The sequence below is a fragment of the Orycteropus afer genome, unplaced genomic scaffold (assembly GCF_000298275.1).
Source record: "Orycteropus afer afer isolate SDZICR_OR568_19922 unplaced genomic scaffold, OryAfe1.0 scaffold00307, whole genome shotgun sequence".
Taxonomy (NCBI): domain Eukaryota; kingdom Metazoa; phylum Chordata; class Mammalia; order Tubulidentata; family Orycteropodidae; genus Orycteropus; species Orycteropus afer.
The window spans coordinates 2870662-2888059 of NW_006921894.1; the positions used below are offsets into that span (position 1 = coordinate 2870662).

General features: G+C 39.1%; 1 protein-coding gene across 1 annotated transcript in view; it reads right to left on the reverse strand.

Annotated features, from left to right (window-relative positions):
* The window catches only part of PSMG2 (proteasome assembly chaperone 2), a 55832-nt gene that overhangs the window by 14298 nt on the left and 24136 nt on the right, over nucleotides 1-17398 (reverse strand). Inside the window, exons 4-6 of the mRNA XM_007951674.2 lie at nucleotides 12173-12231; nucleotides 8544-8662; nucleotides 6969-7142 (exon numbers count right to left, since the gene is read on the reverse strand). Of these exons, the coding sequence (XP_007949865.2) occupies nucleotides 6969-7142; nucleotides 8544-8662; nucleotides 12173-12231 (352 nt within the window). The remainder of the gene's footprint in view (nucleotides 1-6968; nucleotides 7143-8543; nucleotides 8663-12172; nucleotides 12232-17398) is intronic.

The window sequence follows — 17398 nt, forward strand, 5'->3', positions numbered from 1 at the left end:
CCAGCCACTCCTCAGAAGGAAGGTTGGGCAATCCTACTTCTGTAGTGATACTGCCTCGAAAACCCAAGGAGGGGTCGCTATGAGTCGGGGCCAATTCGATGGCACATAACAACAACAACAAGAGAGCAAATGAAATGATATATTATAGGTATAAACAAGGTAAGAAAAGAAGTAAAGACATATCATGGGTAAGGGACTAGACAAAATGGAGTTGCAGAAGGAAACAGTGGTTTTAATTAGAATAGATTTTCAGGGAATAAGGTAAAGCTGAAATGATATGTAGCATGGCCAGACATGAAAGAAATTGAACCAGAAAACAAGTTGAAATGACTGTATCACTTCTGACAGAAAAGTGTTAAATGTATTCAGAAAGAAAACAGAGGTAAAAGTAATTCCAAATAACCACGATTAAGCTCCAGTTTTACAAAGAATAAAGCTCAGTTATCTTGGATCATAGGTACAGTATACTTACTCACTTATAGTGAAGTGGTTAAAAGTACAGGACTTATGTCTTTATATAAGAAAAAACAGACTAAGCATTGTGCAACATCTGGAGCCAGATGTGTGGTGCACAAATCCTGCCTCTGACATTACCGATATGACTTGTAGCAAGTTTTTGCTGTTCTTTAATTCTCTTGTGTACCAAAGAGAGTTGGTACAATACATATCTATGCGGTTATAACGAGTATCAAATGACTGAATACATGTAAGGTATATAGAATGGTGCCAGGCACATAGTTAGCTGCTATTACTATCACTACTACTTAAATTACTATTATTGTTATGATTATTCCCTCAGGTTGTATGCAAGTCATAGTGTCAATTTCAAAGGAAGCAAACCAATGGTTCTAACTTGCAGTGCTAAGTTTATAATCCTGAAATTTGCTATGGAAAGGAAGCAGACTTAACAGTTGAATTTTAGCAACAGTAATGGAGAACAAATTTTTTTCTAGGCTCCGCCTAACTCTATAAGCCCACTGATGAGGGCATTGGTGGGACACTAATTCATTCCTTTCTTTTCTGGGAAAGTGTAGAATAGAACAAAAGGAACTAAGAAACAATAGATTGACCTTCTAGTTTACTACCCTCTTAAAAGCTCTCCCCTCCCCTTTTTCATAGTCATTGGTTCTGTCTTCTATAAACTTATCAGGCACATCAACCCACAGCATGGAGGAAGAGTCAGGACATTTAGACACAGCAAGGCCTCTTGCTTAACCTATAACTTAGCTGGCAAAAACCCAAACCAACTGCCACTGAGTTGATTCTGACTCACTGCAACCCCTATTGGGTTTCCAATGCTGTATCTCTCTATGGAAGTAGTTTGCCTCATCTTCCTCCCACGGAGCAGCTGGTGGGTTAGTAGCCAAGTACCTTACCCACTCACCACCAGAGCTCTTAATTTAGCCTCAGGTCTTGTGGAATACGAGGCAAAGGAATGACATGTTGTTGTTGTTGTTATGTGCCGTCGAGTCGGCCCCGACTCATAGCGACCCCTCCTTGGGTTTCCGAGGCAGTATCACTACGGAAGTAGGATTGCCCAACCTTCCTTCCGAGGAGTGGCTGGTGGGTTTGAACCGCCAGCCGTCTGGTTAGCAGGCAAGTGTCTTAGCCACTATGCTACCAGAGCTCCTAGGTAAAGTAAATACAGCTTAAGTGTCTAAAAATCTAATCAGACAAAAAAAAAAAAAATCAAAAATGGGCAAAGGACTTGAAGAAAGAGTTCACCAAAGAGGATATTCAAATTGCCAACAAATACATAAAAAGACGCTCAATGTCATTAAACCCAACCCACTGCCATCGAGTCCAATTCTGACTCATAACAACCCTACAGGACAGAGTAGGACTGCCCCAGAGGGTTTCCAAGGCTACAAATCTTTATGCAAACAGACTACCTCATCGTTCTCCTGTGGAATGGCTGGTGGGTTCGAATTGCCAACCTTCTGGTTAGTAGTCCAATTTTTTTTTTTTTAATAACATAAAATGGCTTTGCTTTATTCATGTTTAACAATAAATGAAATTAGAAAATTATTTTGAAAGCATTGCATCTATTCAATATGCAGTTACCATGCTTTCAATGTCGTCTCCATATATATATATATATATATATACACACACACACATATATATATATTTATATATATTTTAAATTGTGATTTGGGTGAAAGTTTACAGAGCAAATTCACTTTCCATACAGCAGCTCACATACACTTTGTCTCATGACACTGACTACAATTTACCACATGCAACTACTCCCATCCTACTTCCTCCCCACAGTTACTTCTTCCTTCTGTCCTTCCCTCCATGCACTCCTGCCCTCTGAGCTATTTCCCTGAACATATACAGCCCTTCTATTCTCCCATGATTGTTCTCTCCAAGGAGTGTACCTCTCTGCATCTGTTGTTGTTATGTTGTTATGTGCCGTCGAGTCGGATCCGACTCATAGAGACCCCGCCTTGGGTTTCCGAGGCAGTATCACTACAGAAGTAGATTGCCCCATCTTCTGCATCTACCTAATGTAAATGCTCGACCGGACCAGCAGGGACCAATGGTTTCTGTGAATCTTTGCTTTTCTTCATTCTTCTTGGGTCTGGACGAGGAGAGGCCTATCTATCCATCGTGGCATCTAGATGGCCGTTTGCAAGCTTTTAAGATCCCGGTCGCCACTCGCCAAAGTAGGAGGTGGAGCGATGGATGTTGTGGGTCTTACGTGATGCCGGTTGAGCGCCACATCTGCTGAGCGCCACGTCTGCTGTGACGGACAGCGATCCCGTCCGAGCCCACAGGTTCAGCTGCTCGGTCCCTCTGGGCAGCTGGCTGTGACCGGGAAGAGACTACAACCTTGTCCCTTGTCAGCTCTCCCAGACACCTGGGCATTCTTACAGATCACACAAATAACACTCGCAGGACCAACCATCGTCTGCCAACCACATATACGTGGTCTCGGGAGCGTTCAGCTCATTATGCCTGTCTTTTGTTTGGCTGGAAGCCACAGGAGTGGGTTCAATTCCAGACTTGAAGGGCAGCTAGGGGCCATAGTCTCAGTGGTTCCATCAGTTTCTATCATACCAGAAAATCTGGTTCCTTTTTTTTTTCTCCCCAAATGATTTTTGAGTTCCACATTATTCTCCCACTCTATCCAGGATCTCCTATAGAGATACCCCTCCGAGTGGTTGACAGTGGTAGCCAGGCACCATCTAGTTCCTCTGGTCTCAGAGTCATATGGGCTAAGGATAGAATGGTATACCAGTCACTTGGACTAATTGTTTCCATGAATCTTTGCTTTGGATGAGGAGAGACCCATTGTTGCATCTATATGGCCACTTGTAAGCTTTTAAGATCGCAGTCACTACTCACCAAAGTAGGATGTGGGACAATGTTTTGTGTAGTATGTTATGCCAATTGAGCTTGCTGTCTCCCGAGACTATGGTCCTGAGCCCAAGGTACAACTACTCGCTCAAGGTACAACTTCCCTCTGGGAAGTTGGCTGTGGCCAAGAAGTGACTACAACCTTGTCCCTTGTCAGCTCTACTATATACCTGGGAATTCTTATAAAACATACCAATATACTTGTAGAAATATTGTCTGCTAACCCTATACATGGTCTTGGGCATACTCCCTGCTGCATAGACATACCTGTCCAGCCATCTATCCACCCGTACATCCATGTTTGCCTTCACTGACATCGCAGTAGTGTATGTGCAAAAGGGTTCATCTTTTCTATACCTCCCATGCACTTCTCTATATCTTTCTCTCAATCAATGCCACCATGTTGATCACTCACATTTGGTGCATTGCCCTTTTCTTCACCCAAATCAATACTTGTCTCTACCTACCTAATAGTGTTCCCTCCCTTCTCCCATACCGGTAACCAATAAAGAGAATTTCCTTCCATATATAAACATTTCCTTGACTTTTTACAATAACGGACTAATACAATATTTGTCCTTCTGTGACTGATAGTCCAATGCTTTAACCAGAGCATCATCAGAGCAGTTCCTATAGCCATCAAGGAAATGCAAATCAAAAGAACAATGAAATAGCACCTCACCTCCATTGAAGTGGCATTGATTAAAAAAAAAAGAAAAACAGAACACAGGTTGTTTGTGAGAATGTGGAGTAAATGGAACCCTCATCAACTCCTGGTGGGAATGCAAAATGGTACAACACTGTGGAAAACAGTCTGGCACTTCCTCCAAAGGTTTAATACGGAACTACTGTTACGATCTAGCATTGTCAATTCCCGGTAATCACTCAAAAGACGTGAAGGCAGGAACACAAATAGAAATCTATATACCAATGTTCACTATAGCACTTTTTACAATAGCCAAAAGGTAAAAACAACCTAAATGTCCTTCAACACATGAGTGAATAAACAACATGTGGTATATACATACAATGGACTATTACTCAGCTTCAAAGAGAAATTAAGTCCCAATACATGCTGTAGGATGGATGAACCTTGAAGACATTATGCTGAATGAACTGTCAGTCACAAAAGGACAAACATCGTATGACTTCACTTACATGAAATAAGCAAATATACAGTAGAAACCTAAGGGAGCTCTGGTAGCACAGTAGTTAAAGCATTCAGTTGCTAACCAAAATGTCAGAGGTCTGAACCCACCAGTCACTCCAAAGGAAAAAGATGAGGCAGGAAAAAGATGAGGTGGGAGAAAGCTGAGGTGGGAGAAAGCTGAGGTAGTCTGATTCCGTAAAGATTTACAGCCTTAGAAACCCTATGGGGGCAGTTCTACTCTGTTTTATAGTGTTGCTATGAGTCGGAATTGACTCAATAGCAGTGGGTTTGGGTTTGGTACAAAAATCAAAGTTTATTAGTAGTTAACAGGTGTGGGAGGAAGGGGAACAAACAAGTTTTTGCTTGTGGGCACTGAGTTTATGTCAACTATGGTAAAATAATTAGGAAAAAGAAAGGGATAAGGGTTGCACAACATGAAGAATGTACTCAGTGTCATCGAATTGTGCACGTAGAAAGTGCTGAATTGGCAAACATTTTGTGAAAAGATCTCTAATTTCCATCTTTAACTTGCTGTCTTCAACTAATTTCCATCTTTACTTTAACTTGCTGTCTTCAAATGGACAATTTCTAAGGCTAATTAAGAGTGGGGAGCTCTGGTAGCATAGTGCCTAGGCACTTGACTGCTAACCACAAGGCTGGCGGTTCAAACCCACCAGTCACTCCTCGGAAGGAAGATGGGGCAATCTACTTCCGTAGTGATACTGCCTCGGAAACCCAAGGAGGGGTCGCTATGAGTCGGGTCTGACTCGATGGCACATAACAACAACAACAATTAAGAGTGATTGTAGAGGCTGCATGGAATAAAGATCAGAATCTGTAAAATGTCGTATTTTAATTAACAAAGCATTAAACACAGATTTTCAAGAGCCAATTCTTTTACAACCAAATTTAAATTTTTTCCCTGAATGCACAGTCTAATATGTTGTTGTTAGGTATTGTGAGTAGGTTGTGACCCATAGTGACCCTATATACACAGAATAAACATTACTCAATTCTGTGCCATCTTCACAATCACTGTTATGCTTGATCTTATTGTTGCAGCCAATGTGTCAATCCATCTCATTGAAGATCATCTTCTTTTTCACTGACTCTCTATTTTACCAATAATGTTATCCTTCTCCAGGGACTGGTCCCTTCTGATAACATGACCAAAGTAAAAGAGACAAAGTCTAAGGAACATTCTTGCTGTACTTCCAAGACAGATTTATTCGTTCTTCTGGCAGTCCATGGTATACTCAATATTCTTCATCAACACCGTAATTCAAATGCATTAATTCTTTGGTCTTCCTCATGCATTGTCCAGCTTTTGCATGTGTGTTACCAAAAAAAAAAAAAAAAAAACCCTCACTGCGATTGAGTCAATTCCAACTCATAGTGACTCCCTCTGGTTTTCTGAGGTGGTCAATTTTTATGGAAGTAGATTGCCCAGTCTTCTTTCAGTGAAGTGGCTGGTGGGTTTGAACTGCCATCCTCCTCGTTAGCAGTCAGATGCCTTAAGCACTACGCCACCAGAGCTCTTTTAGGCAACTGAAAATACCATGGATTGGGTCAGGTGCACCTTAGCCTTCAAAGTAACATCTTTGGTTTTTGACACTTTAAAATCTTTTACAGCAGATTTGCCCAATGCAATGTGTTGTTTGATTTCTTGACTGTTGCTTGTAGAGGCAATGATTATGGATCCAAGTAAAATGAAATCCTTGAAAATGTCAATCTTTTCTGTTAATCATGATGTTGCTTACTGGTCCAGTTGTAAGGATTTTTGTTTTATGTTGAGATGTAATCCATCCTGAAGCCAAGCAAGTAAGGCTGTGTCACCTGCATATTGTAGGTTGTTAACGAGTCTTCCCTCAATCCTGATGACACATTCTTCTTCATATAGCCCACCTTCTCAGATTATCTGCCTAGCATACAGACTGAATAAATATGGTGAAAGGATACAACCCTTTTTGTACATACTTTTCCTGATTTTAAATGGTCCAGTATCCTTTTGTTCTATTTCAACTACTGTCTCTCGGTCTGTGTAGAGATTCCTTTTAAGCACTATTTTGTGCTCTAGAACTCTAACATAATCATGTTGTTGTTGTTGTTGTTGTTGTTGTTGTTATGTGCCGTTGAGTCGGACCCGACTCAGAGCGACCCCTCCCTCCTTGGGTTTTTGAGGCAGTATCACTACGGAAGTAGATTGCCCCATCTTCCTTCCGAGGAGTGGCTGGTGGGTTTGAACTGCCAGCCTTCTGGTTAGCAGTCAAGTAACTTAGGCACTAAGCTTCCAGAGCTCCTACATAATCACATAGTACCTAATAATAATATAGTACGTGTTCATAAATATATATTTTTAATGTTTTGCTCAGTAATCCAATACACCTAATGATCTTGATTTCATTTTTAATCAAGGTAGGAAACAAATAGGCAAGCAGGCAATCCAACTTACCTTTCCTCATAGAGTATTTTTGTGATACCTCCTCCAGGGATACGGACACATAACTCAGAATCTTCAATTCCTGGAATGCACTGGCTTTTTTCCATTTCTTCCCAGTTAAGGCTATTTATTTTATTCTGAACACTTTTTTGCATGGAAGGTGTAAGTAGGTAGCGAAAGGGAGTACTAGAAACAATCACATGAGTTAAAAAACTCATCCATCAGGCAAATATCAGTTCTTTTAGGTAAAATAATCTTGATATCCACATATACAGTTGCCCAAAGCAAAACAGAAGAAGGAACAACATATTAAAAAAATATTGCTCTAGTGTGCTATTTACTTACTTAGGAGAGAGTCTAAATAAACAGGAAACCGCCTGGAGTGTCTACTGTGGGATTCCTAAAAATTAGCTCTAGTTTTCAAACTCTTAGCTTATGGTCATTTTTAATCCTGATTTTATAAGTATTGTTAATGGGTTGAACTGAATACCCCAAAAATATGTGTTATAAATCCTAGCTTCTATGCCTGTGGTTACAATCCCATTTGGGAATGGGTAGTCTTTGCTATGCTAATGACATAGGATTCATGTAGGGTGTATCTTTAGTCAACCTCTTTTGAGATATAAAAGAGATTAAACAAGAAAACTAGCAAGGAGATGAGGGAAGATTGATGCCAAGACACATGGAGATCTCCAAGGAATAAGGTAACAAGTTGAACAGACAAAGACCTTCCCCAGGGCCAACAAAAAGATTACACCTTCCTCTAGAGCCAGCACCCTGAATCTAAACTTGTAGGCTCCTAAACTGTGAGGAAGGAGCTCTGGTAGCACAGTGCCTAAGGCACTTGACTGCTAACCAGAAGGCTGGCGGTTCAAACCCACCAGCCACTCCTCGGAAGGAAGGTTGGGCAATCTACTTCTGTAGTGATACTGCCTCAGAAACCCAAGGAGGGGTTGCTATGAGTCGGGGCCGACTCGATGGCACATAACAACAACAAACTGTAAGGAAATAAATTTGTTTGTTAAAGCCAGCTACTTGCGGTATTTCTGTTATATAGCAACACTAAAATAACTAAGATAGGTGTATAATTGATAATGCAACAAAATATATTTCTATCTCTTGGTTACTTTGTCTTACATTTACGAATTCATTCTCACAATGCTAACTTAGAAGAAGGTGGGTTTCTGTAACACTGACAATTCATATATGGAAGTAAAAATATCAATCCATCTTCCAAAATTATCAAGCAAGAAATCTTGGGTACTATTATTAACTAGGCCCCTTTCTCTTCATCAGCTGAGCTCTGCAATGTTGCCATGTATATCCTAAAGTGTCATACCAAGCAATAAAGCATGTTCCAGAACCATTTCTATCCTTACACCAAAGTCTTTTCTATGCCCCAACTAACTACCCAACTGCACTCCCTTTTACCTCTTGATTTTCTATCACCTGTCTCTTTCTAAATTCCAGTGAGGAGAGGTAAGGATGCAAACGGCTTTTAAAAACACCATGTAACTTTTTAATAGTGAAATTATAACAACTTTGTATAAACTATAACAAAAATAAATTTCAAAGGCAAGAACATACCTGCAAAGCTGCAGATCATTGCGGTGATACGAATGACTGCTTGAAAGAACAATAACTCTGGCACAGTTACTACTCTTTACCCAGGAAAGTAGCTTTTCACAGAATGGCTTGGATTTATACTTTATATACCATGGAAAGAATAAAAAGAAAATTGAAAAGTTAGACCTTAAGGTAACAAAAAAACCTACTGCCATTGAGTCAATTCGACTCATAGAGACCCCCCCTTGGGTTTCCGAGGCGATATCTCTATGGGTAGATTGCCCAATCTTCCTTCCAAGGAGTGGTTGGGGAGTTTGAACCACTAGCCTTCTGGTTAGTAGTCAAATGCCTTAGGCACTATGCCACCAGAGCTCCCTAGAGTATAAGAAGAGTATTTTATATAGTATTTTATCAATTTTATGTTACAATGATTATATATCAAATTATGTATTTGCATATGCAGGCAGTACCCTGGTTAAGAATGTCCACTTAAAGATAACCTGTCCTTTCCCTTTAATGTTATGTAAATATGCTCTCACTTTGAAATGACTCAATCAACTCCCTTACTCGCAATAAATTCTTCATCACAATCACCTTCACTTGCTACATGGGCAGCTTAGAAATCACTGAAAAGGCTTCAAGTCTTCTTTGAACTACAGTAAGGCTAAATAAGAACTGTACATACCTGTTCTGACTGACCTACAATTTCTTAAAGACATAGTTAGGAACGGATGCCATTTGTAACCTCAACTAAAATTATTAGTATTTTCAAGTCCACTTACTATCTTTAAACTGAGGTAAAAGATGAAGATCAATTAATTATTTAACAAATATTTACAATTAAAAATAAATTGTGAGGACTTATTTTGATAGAGGAGAATTTTCCCTATCTCTACTTAAGCGATTTACTATTACTTAAAAACCACCACATGGTCATCTGTAAGATATTACCAGAAACTTTTGACCTGAATCTGATCATGAAGAAACAATGATATGAATACAGATTGCAGCAAGCAATCAAGAAAAGAAAGTGACAGAATGCTGGTTTTAAACTGAAGGATACCAACTAAAAAGATGAAACAGCCAAATGCAAAATGTGAACCTTGACTGGATCCTCACCTGAAGCAAACAATTATAAAGGACACTTTGGGGACAACTGGGGAAGTAAGGATATGTTAGATGATTGTTGTTAGTTGCTGTGTCACCTGATATATACCAGAACAGACCACTGGTTGGTCCTATGCCATCCCTCACAATGTTTTGGTATGTTCACTGATGCAGCCACTGTGTCAACACATCTGAAGGTTTCCTTCATTTTCTTGACCCTTTACTATACCAAACATGTCCTTTCCTAGTGAATGGTCTTTCCTGATGACATGTCCAAAGCAAGCAAGATGAAGTCTCACCATCATCACTTCTAAGGAATTGTACTTCCTCCAAGATGAATTTGTTCATTCTTCTGACATGGTATATTCTTCGCCAACACCACAGTTCAAATATATCAATTCTCCTTGGATCTTTCTTTTTCACTGTACAATTTTTACATATATATGAGGTGACTGAAAACACCATGGCTTTAGTCAGGTGCACCTTAGTTATCCAAGTGACATCTTTGCTTTTTAACACTTTGGAGGTCTTTTGAATATATGCCCAATGCAATGGTTTCATTTCCTGACTGCTGCTTCCATGGGGACTGACTGTTGATTCAAGTAGAATGAATGATACTAATTAATACCACATGTTGATTTTCTAAGGTGTGGTAAAAGTGTTGTAGTTGTGCAGGAGAATACCTCTGATATTGAAAGATGTGTGCTGAAGTATTCAAGGGTAAAATGACATGATGCTTCTAGACTACTTTTGACTGTTTGGGAGAAGTAAGCTGTGCATATGCAGAGAGAGAGAGAGAGAGAGAATCAAGCAGGTATGGCAAGACATTAACAGCTACTGAATATGGAATGTGGGTTATAAAATATCTGGTAGAAAACCCACTTTATGGAAACTCCAGACTATTAAGATAATTACTCAGTAAGATTTGAAATGCATGTAAGGAAAGGGCTAACTTTTATAGTGCAGTAGTTGAGAGGCAGGTTGCCTAGATTACAATATTGGTGCCACTTGCTATGAATCCGATGTCTCATGCAAATTACTTACCCTTTGTGTACTTCAGTTTTCTCATTTATAAAATGAGGATAATGTCAGTATCTACCTAATAGGATTGTTTAGAAGATTAAATACAATCATAAATATAAGGTGCTTAGAATAGTACTGGTGTACAGAATCAATGCCCAATAAATGTTTTCCACTACTTTAAAAATTATTCTTTATTTTTGCCCAACAAAAATTTCATTTAGAAGTGTTTGAGTCTTAATTCTTTAACTTATGCTGGTATTAGGAAGAGAACAAAAAAGCCACATGGCACAATATAAAAATGCTAGCAATTCTCATTGGAAAACTTTGGGTATGACACCATTAACTAAAGAAAAGAGTGACATTAAGTATCAAAAATAACCATAACAGCACTACACCCTATATCCTCAAACCAGAAAAATCAAATGCACTATTAACAGTACAACAGATAAATTAAAATTTATCCATACAATGGAGTAACATATACAAGTGAAAATGAAGTACACATATAACATGGATGAATCTCACAAACACAATGTTGAACAAAGAAAGACAATGAAGGAACACATACCCTCAGATTTCATTTAAGTAAGTAATGCTTGAGACGAAGCATCGAGCAGGGCTTGGAAAGTTGGAAATATTCTATTTCTTGATTTGAAGGCTGGACTCAATGAAGTGTTTACTTTGTGAAAATTCATCAAGCTATGCACTTAAAGACATGCGCACATTTCTCTATGTATGTTACACATAAATAAAAACACACAGACCAGTCAAACACAATTGAGAATCCAGAAATAAATCCATCCACATACTGACAGCTGATCTTTGACAAAGTACTAATAAACCATGAGAACCTCAAACTTGTAGTTTGACCCTGAGACCAGAAGAACTGGATGGTAGCTGGCTACTAATGTCAAGCACTCAGAAAGGGATCAAAATTGGAGATCCTGGATAGAGTGGAAGAAAAATATCGAAGAAAACTCAAAGTCAAAAAAGATCAGGCTTACTGGTCTGATAGACTGGTGAAAATCCTGAGACTATGGCCTTGAGTCACCCTTTGGGCCTGGAACTCAAGTCACTACTGTGGCTTAACTCTCAGCCAAACAATAGACAGGTCTACAAGCTGAACACCTACCCCGGGAGATGCACTCCCTAGAAAAATCAACTATGGGAGATTAGAAGGGTAACATTTATACAGGGAGAGAGGTAGGGAGGCAGGAATACATAGGCAAGAAGAACACAGGGACACAGAGAGGAGACTGCAGGGAATGTAACCAGTATCACAAAATATGTATGAACTGTTGAATGTAAAACAAATCTGTTTTGTAAAATTTTACCCAAATCACAATAAAAAGTTAAAAAAAAAAAAGTAATAACTGTGCTATTAAAACCCCTTATTTCTGATCTCCTGAACAAATGGCTCCTTAGTCATTCTGAATAATCCATTCAACAAATATTTCCTGAGAGTTTCTCCATGTACAAGGCACTATTTTAGGGGAAGGGAGTTAAAACATAATACTAACCTTGATAAAAATGGATCTTAACTGAAGAGCCACTAGCTTCCTTGAAGGCAATGAGTACACTATAAAAACAAAAAAATGAAACAATACAGTAAGAAAAATGAAGGAGTTATATAAGTTGATATTGATATAAAAAATTAAAGTATAAGAATTTTTACATGTATTTTCAAAATGTAAAAACATAGAACATACGTACTATACCATTTTGTTAAAAAGAAATCTTGTAGAAGTACTTACTATGTGCCACTGAGCTGTAGTTGATAAAACATACTCACATTTCTGAAAAATTATGATTTTGTTTATCTGAAACTGAATGCTATGGTTTCAGTTGGGTCTTTTTTGATACTGTGCCCTCTTTTCTAAGACAGCGATACTCCCTGAGATTAACAGATGGAAAAATAAAGTGTCAGAGAATGTCAGCCATATAAGAAAATCCTTGGGAAAGGTACATTTGTGATCGTCAGCAATTTAAATAGCATGTAAAATTTTTTGTGAGCCAATTTGTACAATTTTTCTGGGAACAGGTTCTATAACTGTCATCAGATTCATCAAGGGGCCCATTCTAGGGATGCTAAAGGCCCAATTTCACCTCTAAGAATGAAAAGCTCTGATCTGCACCAAGACCAAAACAGTCTGTGAGGACAAATGATTAAGCTGTGCTAAGGAGTAAGCTCCTAGTTAATCTGGTGGATCATATCTCTCTTGGTTACCAGTCTTTTGAGTACTGTCTCCTTGTGACTGGTATGGTCAAGTTGGGGGGTATGCTGCACTCAACAAGTCTAGTGAGCATCAGGTATATTCAGGGTAAAGGAGGGTAGAGCAGAAGGTTTAGAATTAGGGAAATGAGACTAAGGTATAGGTCGCTTTGACCTCTAGTCTATCTCTAATGTACATATATAGTCCAATTCAACAGACTTAGGCAGGGAAATATGTGTCTGTAGAGGGGTGGACAGGATAAGCTTTAAAACATACGACCCATCATCATCTATAATAGCAATATACATAGTCCCCAACTTACAATGGGTTTCTATTCCAATGACCTTGTTGTCATTTCTTATGTAAATCAAATACCCCTTTTCTCTATTATATATATTATATTTTATATTACCAGTATCTTTACAAATCATAACATTGAACATCTGAGAATGATAATATCAGATTATGTGCTCCAACAATGTATGAAGTACATATTACTAATGATAAGAAGTTGTTGTTGTTGTTGTGCTGTCGAGTCGGACCCGACTCATAGCGACCCCTCCTTGGGTTGCCGAGGCAGTATCACTACAGAAGTAGATTGCCCCATCTTTCTTCCGATGATAAGAAGTACAAAAAAAAAAAAAAGATGGTTAAGTGTAATTTGCTGTAACTTAAATACTCCTGTAAGTCAGGGACTACCCGTACTTATATTCTGTATCAGTCTACATTTCAAATACCTTTGTTATTAAGACCCTATTCCTCAATTTTTTTCTTCTGATGGGATGCAGAACAAAAGTAAGATCATCTTTTATGTATTCTGGTAAAAAAATATTTAACTTAATTCTAATTGAGCCTTTAGATCTAACTTCCAATTACAGAAAATATAGGGGTAGAGGAATAAGCCAAATGATTCTACAAGGAAGTAATCAGGTAAATGCAGTAGGTGGGATATTCTGTAGGACATGGGTTCAGTTTCTTTTCAGCAAGGCAGTTTTGTAAAGAAGGGGGGGAAAAAAGGATTACCCTAGAGTAAAAGATTTCAAGGACACAACAATCATACGTACTATAGATTCAAGATTAGATTCATAGTTTGGAACTATGGGAAGGGATATTCTGTAGTAAACTGGGCTGTGTAGGAAAATATTTTAAAATTACTGATTTTTTAAAGTACCATAATATTATTTTAGCTATGTAAGAACATGTTCTTCAAAAGACAGGCATATGAGGTAGACATTTATATTAGATAGATACATTCCTTGAAGAGAACAATCATGGGAGAATAGAAGGGCTGTGTATGCATAGGGAGACAGCTTAGGGGGCAGGAGTGCATGGAGGGAAGGACACAGGGAGGAGTATGGGGAGGAAGTAAGAGGGGAGCTGTTGTATTCTGGTAAACTGTAGTCAATGTCATGAGACAAAGTATATATGAGCTTCTGTATGGAAAGTGAATTTGCTCTGCAAACTTTCACCCCAATCACAATTAAAAAAAAAAAAAAAACATGTTCTTCTTACCTTTTAGAGATGTATAATTACATACTTGGGGATGGAATATAATTATTGCAAAATACATCATCTTAAACATAATAAAGTGCACCAAAAAACTTGATCAGTACAATTAACTTGCTGCTGGTCTGTGTCAGAGGAAATCAAGGACATCTTTTACTGAAGTAAAGGTGCATGAGCAAGAAAATGTGGTGAAGAGGTATGTCTCAAGGCCAGACTGCTTGGATTACAGGCTAAGCTAATCCAATAACATGACCTTGAACAAGTTACTTGACTTCTCAGTGCCACTGTGTTCTCGTTGATAAAACTGCCTCATGGAATAGACGGACAAACTGTGGTGCATGCACACAATGGAGTCCTACACAACATTAAAGAGTGGCGGTAAAACTGTGGGGTGCCTCATGACAGAGAAGAACGTGGAGGACATTATGCCGAGTGAAATTAATCAGTCTCAGAAAAATAAATGTTATATGAGACCACTTCTGTAGAAGGTCAAGAAAGGGTTTACACATATTATCATTTTTGGAGGGTTACCAGGAGTGGGATGGTAGAGGAGGGTAAATCACTGCCTAGAGGGAAGATACATGTTGACTTGGGTGAAGGGAAAGGCAGGGAGAGGTCAGCACAGAATGATCAAGGCAGAGGAAAACACAGAGAGGAACATTAAGAGTTAAAGGCAGGAAAGGTGGCTACTATTACATACATAATCCTGTGATAATAATAACCTACCAGTGGATAAATAAGACACCCAAGATGAACAGTGGGAAGGCAAATGGGACTACCCCCACAAATATATGTGTTTGACAGAGGATATCTCTGCAGATATATTTATATGTACTGCAAATATATCCATGAATGCAGAAGCACATGTGAGGGGCAAAGTTATGAAAACTTCTCAGTCATAAACAAAGACCCTGAGGGAATCAGGTGCTGGGCATGAAGGCTCAAGAGCATAGTCTCAGGGGATACTAAGATCGATTAGCATAAAATAGTCTACAAAGACAATGTTCTGCATCCTACTGTGGCGAGTAGTGACTGAGGTCTTAAAAGCTTGTGGGTGACCATCTAGGATGCTACTATTAGTCTCTCCCTGTCCAGAGCAAAGAAGAGTGAAGAAAATCAAAGATGCAAGGAAACAACTCATATAAGGGACTAATGGACCCCATGAAACCGAGCCTCCACGACCAAGAGATAAGAAGAACTGGATGGTGCCCAGCTACCACCGCTGACTGATCTGAAAGGAATCACAATAGGAGGTTCTAGATAGAGTGGGAGGAAAATGTGGAGCAAAACTCAAGATCACAAAAGAGGCCAGGTTTACTGGTCTGATGTAGACTAGTGGAACTCCTGAGACTATGGCCCTTGACATGCTTTGAGCCAGGAACTGAACTCAATTCCTGTGGCTCAACTTTCAGCCAAACAATAGACAAGCTTATAAGGTGACCAATACCAGGAAGGTATGCATGCATTAGAACAATCAATCACACAAGATCAAAAAAGCAGGATTTACCCAGGGATAAAGCTGAGAAGGCAGGAAGGGATAGGAAAGAAGGATGAAGGGAAAGGGTAAACACATGGAGGAACTACTACTACATCGTGAGGAGTGCAATGAGTGTCACAAAACAAAATGTTGAATTGCTGAATGTAAAACCAATTTGCTCTGTAAACTTTCACCTACATCACAATAAAAAATAAAGAGGGAAAAAAAAAGACTTCAAGAACCAAAGAGCCTATGATTGCAAGCTTGAACTGGCTTTGAATCTTTTTTGCTCAGTATAACAAATTAAGTATAAATCATCCATTATCAAACGGAAAAAAAAAAGCAACCTATCTACCTCATGGAGTAGATGTGAGGAATAAATGAATACATGTAAATGCACATAGCGTCTAGCTCACAGTAAATGTTCAATAAATAGTAACTGTTGCCATTAGTTGAACATATATGAATTTTACTTCCACTACTTATACTCCTTTATCCTTTAATGCAACAGAGAAATCCAGTCTTGTGTTTATCTTTCCTGCAGTAATTTCAATAAAGGTGTTGTTGTTGTTATGTGCTATCAAGTTGGACCTGACTGATACTGACCCCTCTCTGGGTTACTGAGGCAGCCTAACTACGGAAGCAGATTGCCCAACCTTCCTTCTGAGGAGTGGCTGGTAGGTTTGAACCACCAGCCTTCTGGTTAGCAGTCAAGTGCCTTAGCACTATGCTACCAGAGCTCAGAGAGGTATTTCTCAAAAATTTTCTTTTTCTTATTGCAAACTAAGAAAATGACATGGTTAATAAGACTGACACAAACAAAATGCTTCTTCATTTGTCTCTCAATTCATTTGGGCCTCTTAGGCTCCTCTGTACCTTTGGCTTTGACTCTAAAATGGTAAGCAGGAGACTTAGAGGCCAAGAGAGCAGTCAGCCATCAAACAAAGTAAATGGACTTCATGTGCTTCACGATGCACAATAAAATAATTCTCTCACACAATAAAATAACATCAGTGCAATGTGAACTGAATTTCCCAATTAATCAAGCCCAATATGTCCAATATAAGGAGTCCTGGTGGCACAGGGGTTAAAGCATTCAACTGCTAACTAAAGGTCAGTGGTTCAAACCCACCAGCTATTCTGCAAGAGAAAAATGAGACAGTCTGCTTCAGCAAAGGTTTATAGCCTTGGAAATCCTAAGAGTCAACCTGGTGCAGTGGAGATTGTTTTTATGGTTTTGGACATGTCCAATGAGGAGTTAAAGGAGCTCTGGTGTCACAGGGCCTAAGGAATTTGACTGCTCACCAGGAGACTGGCTGTTCAAACCCACCAGCCACTCCACAGAAGGAAGATGGGCAATCTACTTCCATAAAGATTTACCACCTCAGAAACACAATATTGTTATTGTTGTTGTTAGTCATGTGTCTTTGAGTTGGACCCAACTCATAGCGACCCCTCCTTGGGTTGCCAAGGCAGTATCACTACGGAAGTAGATTGCCCCATCTTCCTTCCGAGGAGTTGCTGGTGGGTTTGAACCACCAGCCCTCTGG